At 37.7% G+C, this 13,191-nt stretch overlaps 2 protein-coding genes across 2 annotated transcripts; both read left to right on the top strand.

Annotated features, from left to right (window-relative positions):
- The first annotated feature begins 413 nt into the window (after positions 1-413).
- On the top strand, positions 414-2,008 carry LOC147543494 (PKS-NRPS hybrid synthetase cheA-like). The gene is made up of 2 exons (XM_086635453.1): positions 414-500; positions 914-2,008. The coding sequence occupies exons 1-2, from the start codon at positions 414-416 to the stop codon at positions 2,006-2,008; spliced, it is 1,182 nt and encodes a 393-aa protein (XP_086491579.1).
- Positions 2,009-2,713: 705 nt separating this feature from the next.
- LOC147543495 (uncharacterized) lies at positions 2,714-3,412 on the top strand. The gene has a single exon (XM_086635454.1). The coding sequence runs from the start codon at positions 2,714-2,716 to the stop codon at positions 3,410-3,412; it is 699 nt and encodes a 232-aa protein (XP_086491580.1).
- Positions 3,413-13,191: the final 9,779 nt, after the last annotated feature.

Genomic DNA, 13,191 nt, shown 5'->3' on the forward strand with positions numbered 1-13,191 from the left:
TTCTAACCTTAATTCTTTCTCCTCGTGTCTTTCTAAATTTGGGTGCTTCTAAAGGCACCTGGCCAAACAGCTGTTAGCATCCAAAAATATTGTTGACTCAAGTCAATGGTTTTTTACCCGAGGTCTCTATAAGCACCGGTTTTTAATGTGGGTGACGCTCACCTTCGTTTACTTCTTCCATCTTCTTCTTCCAACAAAAAAGGAATCCTAATCAATTCTTCTTCCAAAACAAAACCCTAGAAAAGAGTGCAACATTCTCCGGCGACGGCGACGGCAACGTCTCCGACACCTACCGGCGACTATTCTTTTATTCGAAACAATCAATCCGGGTGATTTATTCATCATTAAACTGTGTTACATCTAATTTATAGCTTCCTTATATCATCTTTTGAAAAGAAATTAGGAAGTTAACCATGGAAGAAGAGAGTTCTAAAAATTTAACAACTACATCGATTCCAACTCTTTCACCTATTTCCGGGCAAGGAGAAGTTTCTCATGAGGTATACAACCATTCCCCGACCTTATTTTATATGTTTTTATACGTGTTGTGTGAGTTTTTGAAAAAAAAAAAGTGAAACTTCGGTGACGTGGACGGACTGAACCAGTCCGGTACTTTTTAGTCCTTAACGGATCGGACTATCCGTTTAGAAATGACATGTCACGGACTGGGCAGTCCGTGCTCTTGTAGATTTGGACGGACAGACTGACCCGTCCTTATCTGATAAATCCCGGACTCGTTCAGTCCGTTCCATCCCGAAGATATTTTTTTCTTTAAGTGATTTTTATGTTTTTTTTCACCTTTTGACAGATTCCGGACCTTAATATTGTTCCTATTGAAGAGGAATACCATGCTTGAGAAGAAAATCGACCTTCAAATGATGGGTGTCAATTTATTAGTATTGATGTTGGTCAGTATTTTGTGACTGAAGATGTTTTTCAAACTAAAGAGGAGTTAATCGGTTGGGCTAAAGAAATTGAGAGAAAACATAAGTTTGTAGTATTGACCTCCAGGTCAGGTAATAGAAGAGGTGGACAGAAACCCCGGTTAGAATTATGTTGCGAAAGAAGTGGAGTATTTCGTTCACATGAGAAGAAGGATTTAGTTCCAAAATCCCATCAACCACCTATAAAGAAAAGGAAATCGAGCACCAAAAAATGTCAATGTCCGTTCAAGCTCAAAGGAATACCGGGGGTTAATGACACGTGGAAAGTGTCAGTTGTGTCTGGAATCCATAACCACGAGTTAGCTGAAAGTCTTCTAGGTCACGCATATGTGAATAGGTTGAAACCCGATGAAAAAGCTGTTGTGAAACATCTATTAAAAATTGGTTCGAAGCCAGCTCAAATTCTTTCTCAAATTCATGAACAATTCAAGGATAACACATCAACGTTGAAAACCATTTACAATGCACGTGCGAACATACGTATGGAAAACCAAGAAGGAAGGAGTCCGATGCAACAACTCATTAAGTTGTTGGTGGAACACCATTACGTCTACCATTTTTCAAAGAACGAAGACACTGATGAGGTAACAAATCTATTTTGGGCACATCCTAATTGTATTCGATTATTACAGAGTTTCCATACCGTGTTATTGCTCGATTGTACGTATAAAACCAACCGATTTAACAAGCCATTGCTTGAGATTGTCGGGGTAACTTCTACGTTGAAATCCTTCACCGCGGCCTTTACATTTATGGACGGGGAGACAACTAATCAGTACACATGGGCCCTTAATCGTTTGCGGACGTTGTTTCCTCCCAACTCAATGCCAATCGTGTTTATTACCGATCGTGAACTTGCACTGATTAACGCCATTGGTGAAGTCTTTCCAAATGCTCAAAGGTTGCTATGTACTTTCCACATCGACAAGTGTGTGGTAGCCAAAGTCAAAGGTCATTTCAAACAAGAAAAATTCAATGTGTTTATGACAATGTTTCGAGCTATCATGTATGCTGAGACTGAAAGTGGTTATAATGAGGCGGTGGAAACTTTTGTGAAGTTTTGATCAAACACACATCATAAAGATGTTAGTTATGTTCAAGATACCTGGTTGGGATTGAAAGAGAGATTTGTGACTGCATGGACTAACGGGGTTATTCACATGGGAAATACTACAACAAATCGTGTGGAAGGTGCTCATTCCAAATTGAAGAGATATCTATGTAGCTCCGAAGGTAACTATGTTACGTGAAGGGAATTTATGCATATCATGACGGAAACCGAGACATGTGAAATTATAACATCTTTTGAGCACAGTCGTATTAAGGTGAAGGAAGGGCATCAAATCAAGTTTTTTAAAGAGCTACGTGGTTATGTCTCGCACGCGGCATTAGATCTTATGGTAGATGAGATCGACCGTGCAAATGGGATTGATATTAACGTTCAAAATTGCGGATGTGTTCTAAGGTATGTCTATGGCCTCCCTTGTGCTCATGAGATGGTATCTTTGATGAATCAAGATAAGGTATGTCCAAAGGACATCATTTACCCTTAGTGGACCAAGCTATCCATTAACCCGACTCCGCCGATTCATAGTGATCTTGACGCATCACATGAGATGGAGCACCTTTATTTAATGTGGGATAAATCCAGTGATGCTGAGAGGGCCGCAATACCTGAGAAGTTGAGGGAAATTTCTTTTCCGGTCATCACAAACTTGTGTGAGCCATTGCAACAAACAAAGACAAAAAGGGCTCCGAAACAAAGAAGAATGAGAAAAAAAGAAAAAGAAGCTGCAAAATCTACTAAGAGGAACCCATCTGCTTTCGAATATGCAAAGTGTGTTGATGAATGTGTTCCCTCCACTAAGACAGTACGTAAAGTTAACAAAGTAACCAAAGCACCGAAAGCAACCATACCCAATTTTAAAAGATACAAAGGACAGATTCTGTCAGTTATGGATCCATTCTTGGATGACATTATATATGTGTCAGGCGATGGTCATTGTGGGTTTCATGCCGTTGGTAAAGGACTTGGGTTTTCACTAGAAGATGGTTGGAAACAAGTTCGCGAAAATGTCATAAAAGAACTTGAGGATCAGTACACACTCTATAAAGAGATGTTTGGAATAAGAGAATACACTCAAACATTAAATGCAGCGAACAACTTCAATTTTACATGTCCGGAAGATTGGTTCTACATTCACCCGTACACTAGTATAGTTGTGGCGAGTAGCTTCAATTGCATATTAGTTCATTTGTCTTACGGTTGTTCGACAACTTTCTTACCCTTACTTAGTGGTCCACCTTCTGAGGGTTATAAAATTGCATGCATTACATATAGTGGTGGTCACTTTATGAACGTTAAACTCAAAAAAGATTCTATACTCCCTCCCATTGCACCGCAATGGTCTAGGTATGCATCGCTAGAGGCAACGGGTTGGCTTGAACTTGTTAGAGATAGAATCTAGGATGGAAAAAAAATTTATTCTCATGATAATTCGAATGAGCCAAGTAGTAATGTGATAAATTTAAGTGATGATTAAGGTGTACTGAAATACCGAGTTACAAACTTTTTGATTTAATATTTGAATAAATTTAGATGATTAATTGTCTTCGTTATTTAACTTTTTTTTCTTTGGGTTTATAATCGAAGAGAAACAGAAAAACAGGAATTTCATACAGGTCACGGATCCTTGAATTCGTTTCTGTTCACAAAGAGACGGATCTAGAGATCCGTCAATCTCTAACAGGAACCCCTGTTAGAAAGAAACGGATCTATGGATCCGTTTTTTGTAACAATGTCACGGATCCAGAGATCCGTTACTTTCTAACAGGGGTTACTGTTTTCCTGTTAGAAAGAAACGGATCTGTGGATCCGTTTCTTATAACAATGTCACGGATTCAGAGATCCGTCACTTTGTTGAAGGGAACGGATCCATAGATCCGGGACCTGAGAAGGGAAGGCACGGATCCAATCGGTACGGGTTTTTTTTTCCAAACAATGGTACTTAAGGTGGCGTTTTCTAAACCTTCCGTTCGGTAGATCTTAGAGTCGTTACAGTTTGATAGATATTAAAACTTGTTAAAAAAACAAGAATAACGATGTTCTTACATCGATCAAAATGTACGGTAGATATTAAAACTTGTTAAAACAAGAGTAACGATGTTCAAACATAGATCAAAATGTACGATACACATCGTTCACAAAAGAAGTTAAAAAAAAGTAACCGTTGTTCACAAAAGCAATTCAAAATAACGAGACTACCCTTGAGATTCTAAACCATAATATATGGGATAATATATTACTTCATTCCCTTTGTGATTTCCTCGATTTCTTCACCGTAGTTTTTCTAGACGATCTTCTTGGTTCGGGTTCTGGTTGAGGTGGATGAGGACATTCGGGAAGCGGCATTTCAGCCCTCGCATTAGTTAGGATTTCAAGCCCTAACGGAACGTCAGACGCTTGAATCGCTACAATGGCACGATCAATTCCATCTCTCTAAAAAAGCAACAATTGATTAATAACAAATTAGGTAACAAATTATAGCTACAAATTCAAAAGTAAAAAAAAACAAAAGAATGATAAATCGAATACTCACGTAGTACGATACCGAACCTATGTACTGTCCTGGTCTATTGGATTTGTACAAAGCTGGGTTTTGTACAAACGGGTGAGATACTCTCTTGAACCAATTGTTATACTGAGCGCTTGCCTCCCACGGAGCTAAAGATACCTCCTTTGGTCTATCACTCATGTTTAGTAGGTGATCTTCCCAACGCCCCCAATAAGAAGCCACATTACCAAAGTTTTTAGAATTTCCATCCTTCGACACCTTTTTTGGTCGAATCGGTTCTTTAGGGATGACTTGAACCAACCCAAGTTGCCTTAACACCCTATCAGGGTGATAGGGCTCGACAATATCGTTAACCGCGATGCAACCACTGTAAAAAGAGTATTCAGGAAGTGGTAGTGCATCACCAGACAATAAGGGACGATATGGGTCCCAAATGACCTACATGATACAGACGTTTAACGAGTGATTCCTATAGCATACGTCAGGTATTATAGAACACAGGAAGAAATTAATAAATAAAATACATACATCTCTCTCGGTCAGACCGTCCAATTGCTCACGAGTGCTTCCTAGAGCACATGCCTTGTTGCCTTTCAAAATGTGTTGCTCCCATCTATACATCCGGGGCACGTTAGATGTAGGATCATATTTTGGGTTGGGAACAGACACCCCAAGTTTGAAGTGTTCATCGATCCACGCCTACAAATGTAATGTTAAATACACATTTATTATTCGCTACTCTAACATAATAAAGAAATAATTGAGAGACAAAAATAAATATGAAATTACCTGAAATAAAGTAAGATAACCAGCCAATTGATTTCCTGCCCTCGAAGCAAAACCAATCTGCCGATAAAGATAGGCAAGCGCCGCTGTTCCCCGCGAGTAAGTCGAAATATCATCCAAGTTCTTCAGATAACATAGATAGACAATAGGAACCTTAGTTGCACTCTTATCAGCAAAAAGAGTACAACAAAAAAGATGCAAGAGGTATGCCCGTGCAACAACATCTTTGACAAGGTCGGTGTCATCCTCTTTCGACCCACTGCATTGCTCCCTCAACCACTTAAGCTCCATAGACTTAGATTTACCTAAGTGCATTTTTACACCTTCGTAATCTAATTGTAAATAATGAGAGACTAGTAATGCATCTGGATCTTTTGTATCATCGTCATCGTCATCGTCATCGTCATCGTCATCGTTCAAATCTTCATCATCCGTCTTGGACAGAACAACGGGTTTACCTTCAATTGGAAGACCACATATGCGATGCACATCCTCTAACGTGATCGTCATCTCCCCGAACGACATGTGGAAAGTATTTGTGTCCTCGTACCACCGCTCTGTAAATGCCGAGAGTAGAACACGATCTTGCTTGGTGTATGAATATTTGGCGATGTGGGTCCATCCTGTGTTCCGGACTCTCTCTCGAACACTTTGACACTCAGTTTCCAGGTCCCACCCATTCGTCTTCTTCAAAACAGTACCCACAACTACGGCAGACGCATGGTTGTGTAACTTCAGCACCGGCCTCTCCTGAAAATAAAAAAGATATTGTTTTAGATTGATGATTAACAAAATTTTATCATAACTACTAAAATTAAAAAATAATATTTGCTTACCGGTTTGTTCCAAATCGTATAAGCAACATGATTCTTGAAACAAGGTAGAAGCGCACGATTTATCGGACCTCCAGAGTACGGGGCTGAAAATGAAGATGACCCCCCTACTTCTGTTTCTGCTGTCGAAATAGGAGGCTCTGTTTCGTTCTCATCTCCTTGCGTTCGTCGTTGCTTACGTGGTGCCATAATAACTTTTGAATAATACGCGGATATGTGATGCACAAACAATAAATAATCAAAATATGTTTTCCTACTCTAAATTAATGAAGGAAAAATTAGACGTATCGCTACAAAAAAGGTCATTCAAATATAACTTTTTATAGGCACGTATCGCTACAAAAAAAGTCATTCAAATAATGAAGGAAAAATGATGAGAAAAATAAAGAAAGAAAAATATGAAAGATTTAAAAAAAAAAAAAAAACCCCAGGTCCCGGATCAGGTAATCCGGGCCCTTTCAGTCCGAAACGGATTACCCAGTCCGTCACGGACTGGAAAGGGAGTCCGTTTCTTTGTACTAACCCACAGATTAGCTGATCCGTAACTAGGAAGACATGGACGGACTGGACCAGTCCGTCCGAGTCGTTCCAGCAGCTTGATAGATCTAGGGCAGTTTGTTTGGACATCAAACACTCACACAAATGGCTCTAAATATGTTCGAAATGATATAATACAACAATCTAAACATGTTACAACACACTATTAACATCCCCAATCAATCAAACAACAAATTTATTCAAAAAAATTAAAAAAGTTAGGGTTTTTGAACCAACCTTGAAGGAGCAATTGTAGCTTGATTTCAACTTCGTCTCCACCAAATGATGCTTGATTCTAAGACTTAGAGAGTCGAATGACTTATTCTCAGCAAAATTTGAGGGAGATTCGTGAGATTATGAGCGATTTGATGAGGGTAAAATTCGGTTTTTTAAGAGCTTAGAGAGAGAAAGTTTCAAATTCCCAATTTTGGATGGATTTTGTGAGAGATGGATGGAGGGGTTAGGGTCAACAGATAAAGGACCGGTGCCTACATACTTGATTGGTGCTAACAGAGAATAGAGCGGTTGGGCCTGGTGCTAACAGAGATGGATGCTAACAGCTGTTTGGTCAGGTGCCTTTAGAAGCACCCTCTAAATTTTTGCTCTATTTCTTTATGAAAAAAAGTATGTTATCTCCCATCCATTGTGTCAATCTAAATTTCTAATAATTTCTTGCAACAAAAAGAAAATCTCTAACAATTATCTCTCAACTTTACCAATAGGTAATGATTTTTTCTTTTTCAATCTTGCTTTTATAATTATCTTTTTTATCTTTTTTTTATTTTTTTTTCTATTATTTGAGTACTGTATTATGTTATATCTTCAAAAATAATCAATTTATATCTTATCATTGAAGAACAAGTATTGATTTTATTATTATTAATATTAGGTTTTAACAAATAATAATTATTATATGTTTTCTTCATAGGATTTTCTTTACTCTTTTATAAGGTATGTTTTTAAATCTATTCATGTAAATCTTATTTTCTTCGAATCAATAAATAAGCATTCATAGTCATATATCATAATGCAATAGTTAGCTGGTAAATGTTATATTTGATTTTGAACTAAACATTCTTTTGTTACAATTGTAATTTATAGGTTCTAATATTCGATTAGATTATAAGTGTTCGGTTTATAATTAATTTTCTATTTTATGTCCAAATTCTTGTACTGCACTTCAATTATTCAACTGAAAGTAGTGTGAGAATGAATTATACACATCAATCAAGTTTTTTTTTTAATTATGTTTTTTCATACTAATTTATTTGTTATGGCAAAAAATTGATTTTTTTTAAAAGGGCCCCAATTTTTTTTTCGCTTTAGGCCTCCCAACTACTTGAGCCGACCCTGACCGCACCCCGTAACCATACCTTCATCGCACCACCACTACCACCAATATCACCACTACTTCGTATACGAGAGTAATCGTGGAAATCATAAACAAATTCGATTAAAATCAAGTATCTCTATGAGAAAGAAAAATAAAATTATCAAAAGTAAATTGAGTTACCAAATTAACTTTTTGACTTTTTTACTTATAAGTAACATTTTTGCCAAATATACTTTTGAAACTTTTTTACTTTTTTAAAGCAAAAGAAATTCTACTACAAGCAAAAGTACTTCTACTTTTGGTTGTCAAACGACACCTAAGTGCATGTTAACCTACATCATGTATGAGAAGTCATATCATCAATTAATTTGTATCGTGCGTTCTCCATTATTTTCCAACGCCACAACATATATAAAGGTATGAAGTTGAAATATTTAACTATAGAAGATCTATTGACATTTTGAACTGGTGTCTTCAGGATTTTTCTTCAATATTATAATATATTTCTATTCTTCAAAGGATTACCTCACAGTTAAAATTATATGGGGAACCTGTCTCACATGAACAAATGATTGCTAAAACATGAACCACTTTCAAGGCCTCCGATATGGCCATACAGATGACATATCGAGAGTGTCGTTTCAGCAAATATTCCGACTTTAGAACATGTGTTCCTTGTGGCTGAATAAAATAACAAAATTTTATTGAAAACCCACGAAACAGGTCCAGTTGATTTCGCACAAGTACCTGAATCACATGCGCCGATATCATATAGGCCATGGGCTTTCAACAAAAAAATAAAATATAGGCCATGGGCGAATACGTAGTCATGGAAGAAATTGTGGTCCCAGAAGAGACTATAAATGTGGGACCCGCACTAATAAGTGGGACAATTAGAGCATCTCCAATGCAAAACTCAATCTTAGAAATTCGGAGTGCCACATAGGATTTTCTGAGTTTTTCTTAAAAAATCATCTCCAATGCAAAACTCAACTAAGATCTCAAAGATGATGTGTCGAGAGTGGAATAGAGATATCTCAAGAGGACACTCTATTTTCAGAGTGTCCTCTTGAGATATCTCTGATTGTCCAACTCATCAATATTTAAATTTCAACCAATAGAAATCAAGTCTTCGTATATTTCCAAAATAACTAATTATTTTTTTTACAAAAATAACCATGACACGTAAGTAAAATAAAAGAGTTTAGAGTGTTGCATTGGAGACATACAAGAAATGAGGATCTCTATTTTCGACACCTAGGAGTGAGAATCTCAATTGGAACTTGACAAATAGGACGAATAGAGATTTTTTTGAGTTTTGCATTGGAGATGCTCTTATAAACATGCAAGCGTCGTGCGACAAGAAATGGGAGAAAATTGAAAGTCCAAAAAGTAAATCGTTGAATAGACAATCAAACTACACTGAATGAAAGCATAAAAAAGGAAGGGGTATGATGAACAACCCCCTTAAAATTTGAGAAGACTCTCAATGTGCCACGCATGGACATTGGTAGCACCATATAATTTAACCCATTTCGTCCACGATCTTGTGTGTTATGGTGTGACTGATTCAATTTGTTTCTATTTCTGCTCAATTGTCAAATGTGTTCATAAAATGATAGCATATTCCCTTGTTAGTTAGTCTGAATTCCAAACTTTTGTAACTTTGTTCTTTATAAATGATTCAATTTGGGTGGGGTGGGAGGAGTATAAGAAGATAACCTCATGTTTATTGAACTTGGTTGCTCAACTGGTCTAATGTGTTGACATAAACTCCAAAATCCAAGAGGTCCCGGGTTCGATTCCCAGAAGAGGTGGTTTCCATGGTTTATTGAACTTGGGCTATTAAGGTATAAATAATGTTGTTGGGTTTTAGGTCATAGTTTAGTTGGCCTATAGGCCCGTTCTTTGTAAGAGTTTGAATTCAGCGATTTCGTGCTTAACACATCTTTGATGTGTCAATGCCAATGTAATGACTATCGTAGATCGTAGTCAATTTTCAAAAAAGAAAAAAAAACTCATTGTTAAAGGGGTAACGGTTGTGCAATTTCCTTTTTCTCTTTAGTGTAAGAGAGGTGCAGGCCCCACCCCCACCCAAAGCGACCAAATCAGTCGATTTGACCCCAACTCTTTCAAGTCTTAAAGATATCCTAGTTTTTTTTAGTAAAACCACAATAAAATTCATAGTGAAATCGATCACATCATTACATGGTATAAGAATTTTTATTCCTCTGAGAACTACATGAGAGTTACAACGTAAAGTTCTACACGGAACCTTCGAATGTAAAGTGTCTCATGAAGGGAAAGAAATTAAGCAAGACACAGACTCAAAGAAACGACCCTAAAGGTCGACAATATTAATGAACTAAGACTAAAAGTGCCCCCAGCCGAGAGAATCACCGCCGCCACCAATAAAGAGCCGCCAAAATCAGTATACTAATTACATTGAAATACTGAATCATCGGCGATTTCTTCTGGAAAACAACTGTACATATCTCGTATGACTGACTCCTTGTCGAAGATGTAAATTGATGGAAATCGGAGTTATCCCTTCACCATCTTACTAATCAATTAGAGAGAAAATATCAAAATCAAAGAAGATGCCCAGACCCTGATGGTTAAAATTGATGTCACATCCCATAAAAGAGAATTTGAATTAATCAACTCCAATCCGATCAATCTTAAAGAAACAATGAATTCATCTTCTTTCTTCTTTTCCTCTTTGTTATACTTCAAATACCTTAAATAGATGGATGAAGGAATAGAAACACTAAACGGGTAACATCCCCTTCCAAAAGAAAGAGGATCCGGCGGAAAAACCCCTCCCTCCATCGAAGAACACGAAGAAACAGAGAGTTTTTCCTGTAGAAACGATTTCTAGAAAGAGAGATTTTGGTGGGTGGGGGGGGGGGGGGGGGGTGGGGGGGGTGTTCTTGAGAAAACTAAAAGATATCCTAGTTATAACAATAGGATAATATTGAATTTCAAAGTTTTTTTTTCTCTGCAGCGGAGTTTTCAGTTACAGTTTGGTGTATTCTGCCGGAGCCTCCTCTTTTGGTGGCGATTTTTAAATTAAAGTGTTTTAACTTCTCCTTTTTCAGTTACTTTCTACTTTACTTACGGTTATCGAGCGGTTCTCAGCCCTTTTCTAGGGTTTTTTCTCGATTCATGCTTAAATAAAGCAGTGAATCCACCCTTTGTCGCTCTTTAGGAGATCCCGAGTGAGATTTAGTCTCCCCTTGTTGTTTTCAGTATTTGTTCCAAGTTGTTTCGCTAGTTCTACATTATCATGGATCCTACGAACACTCAATTCTTGAATCAATTCGAAGCTTTAACTACAAATGAACAAACTCCTATTACAGTCGAGGGAGATGACCTTCCGACAGGAGAATCGGATGTTACTAAATATGGTGTTATATGGATGCAAAGTTCTAAGAAGATAGAGATTGGACAGGCTATGTCTCGGCTATCCAGGGTTATACACGGACCAAACAAGTTTACCATGACTGAGATCAAGGACAATCACTTCCTCATTAAGTTTTGCACTGCGACGGAGTTGGAGATAGCGATTGACAGTTCGCCTTGGGTTCTACAGGATGAACTTATCATCCTTCAACAATGTCAGCCGGACAAACTTCTGGGAGACCATGTTTTTGAGTCAGCCTGGTTTTGGGTCCAATTTCATGGAATTCCGATTAGCCACCTAACCAGTACCATAGTAAATAGGCTTGCCTCTACCTTGGGAAATTACATTCCCACAACTGCGGAAGAGGCCATGAAATGGAGCTTCTTTGGTCGGGTTCGCGTTGAACTAAGTGTCATTTCGCCATTAATTCCGAGAGTTAATTTAAAACTCTCAAATCATAAACTTGTTTCTATTGAAATCAGAGTAGAAAAGCTTCCTAGGTTTTGCCTTTTTTGTGGTATTATGGGCCACTCCATTAAATTCTGTAACACCATGTTAGCATATAATGATTTCCTTAAACAGAATCTTACAGATGAACAAAGAAATAAGATTATGGTGGCCATGACTCCAAAATTTTCAGAATCTTTTAAAGTGCCTTTTTCGACCAAAAATCCTATCAAAGAACTGGGCTCTTTCGGCCTGGATATTCTCCCCCAATTTGGCAATATTAAATTACATAATGACAATAATATTGGGGTTGAAAATGTGTGTGAGAAATATCCTGATATCAGATCTAATTGTGGAAATCTGATCTCTAGTTTATGCCAGGTTAAGCGATGTAAGATCCAAACTACAAAAGGAGTCACATCTACATCTACTTACTCCAACGACTTGTTCTCCAATGATAATGAAAGTACTCATCGTCAACCCGGACAGGATTCTACCAATTTGGTGGACATGGACGAGGAAATGCCGTTGGCTGAAGTCTGCCTCAAAAGACATTTCAAAAAGACTAATAAAGTTCAGCAAAACGTTGATGTTTCAGAACGGGTGCCGGCAACCCAAATGCCGTCTTCAAAATGAATCTATTCGCTTGGAATTGTCGGGGACTTGGGAACACCCCGACAAAGGATACTCTATTTCAGTTCCTTGGTTCGACTAATCCCTCTATTGTGTTCCTCTCCGAAACGAGACTTTCTAATTATATTCCGCTTGTTCAATTTAATAAATGTAATTTAGTTAAATATTTTTCTGTCCCTTCTGTAGGCAGAAGTGGAGGTCTTCTCCTTCATTGGAAGGCAGACATTAATCTTACTATCCATTATTCTTCACCTAATATTATTCATGCTACTGTGTCTAATCCCAATCTGTTGTCTAATTGGGATATCTTGTTTATATATGGACCCCCGCAGGTCCACAATAGACAACCATTTTGGAATAATGTCCTGAATAGGATTCGGACTATCTCTAACCCTTTCTGTTGTCTAGGAGATCTTAATGCCTTGGCTAATAGGTCTGAAAAATGGGGTGCCAATACTAATATACCGTTTTTGAATAATTTTCAGAGATTCATTCAAGAAGCAAAATTAATAGATCTGGGGTTCAATGGTCCGGCCTATACCTGGACTAATAGCAAAGCTATACATCACCTAACAAAGGAGAGACTAGACAGAGTACTTTGCAATGATGATTGGTTGCTGAAATATCCGGAGGCAGGAGTATTCCATTTACCAAGATATAACAGCGATCATTGCCCAAATTTGCTTAAGCTTCAAGT

This window comes from Eschscholzia californica, unplaced genomic scaffold, assembly GCF_041429995.1.
Source record: "Eschscholzia californica isolate CP2 unplaced genomic scaffold, dmEscCali1.0.p SCAF_4, whole genome shotgun sequence".
Classification (NCBI taxonomy): domain Eukaryota; kingdom Viridiplantae; phylum Streptophyta; class Magnoliopsida; order Ranunculales; family Papaveraceae; genus Eschscholzia; species Eschscholzia californica.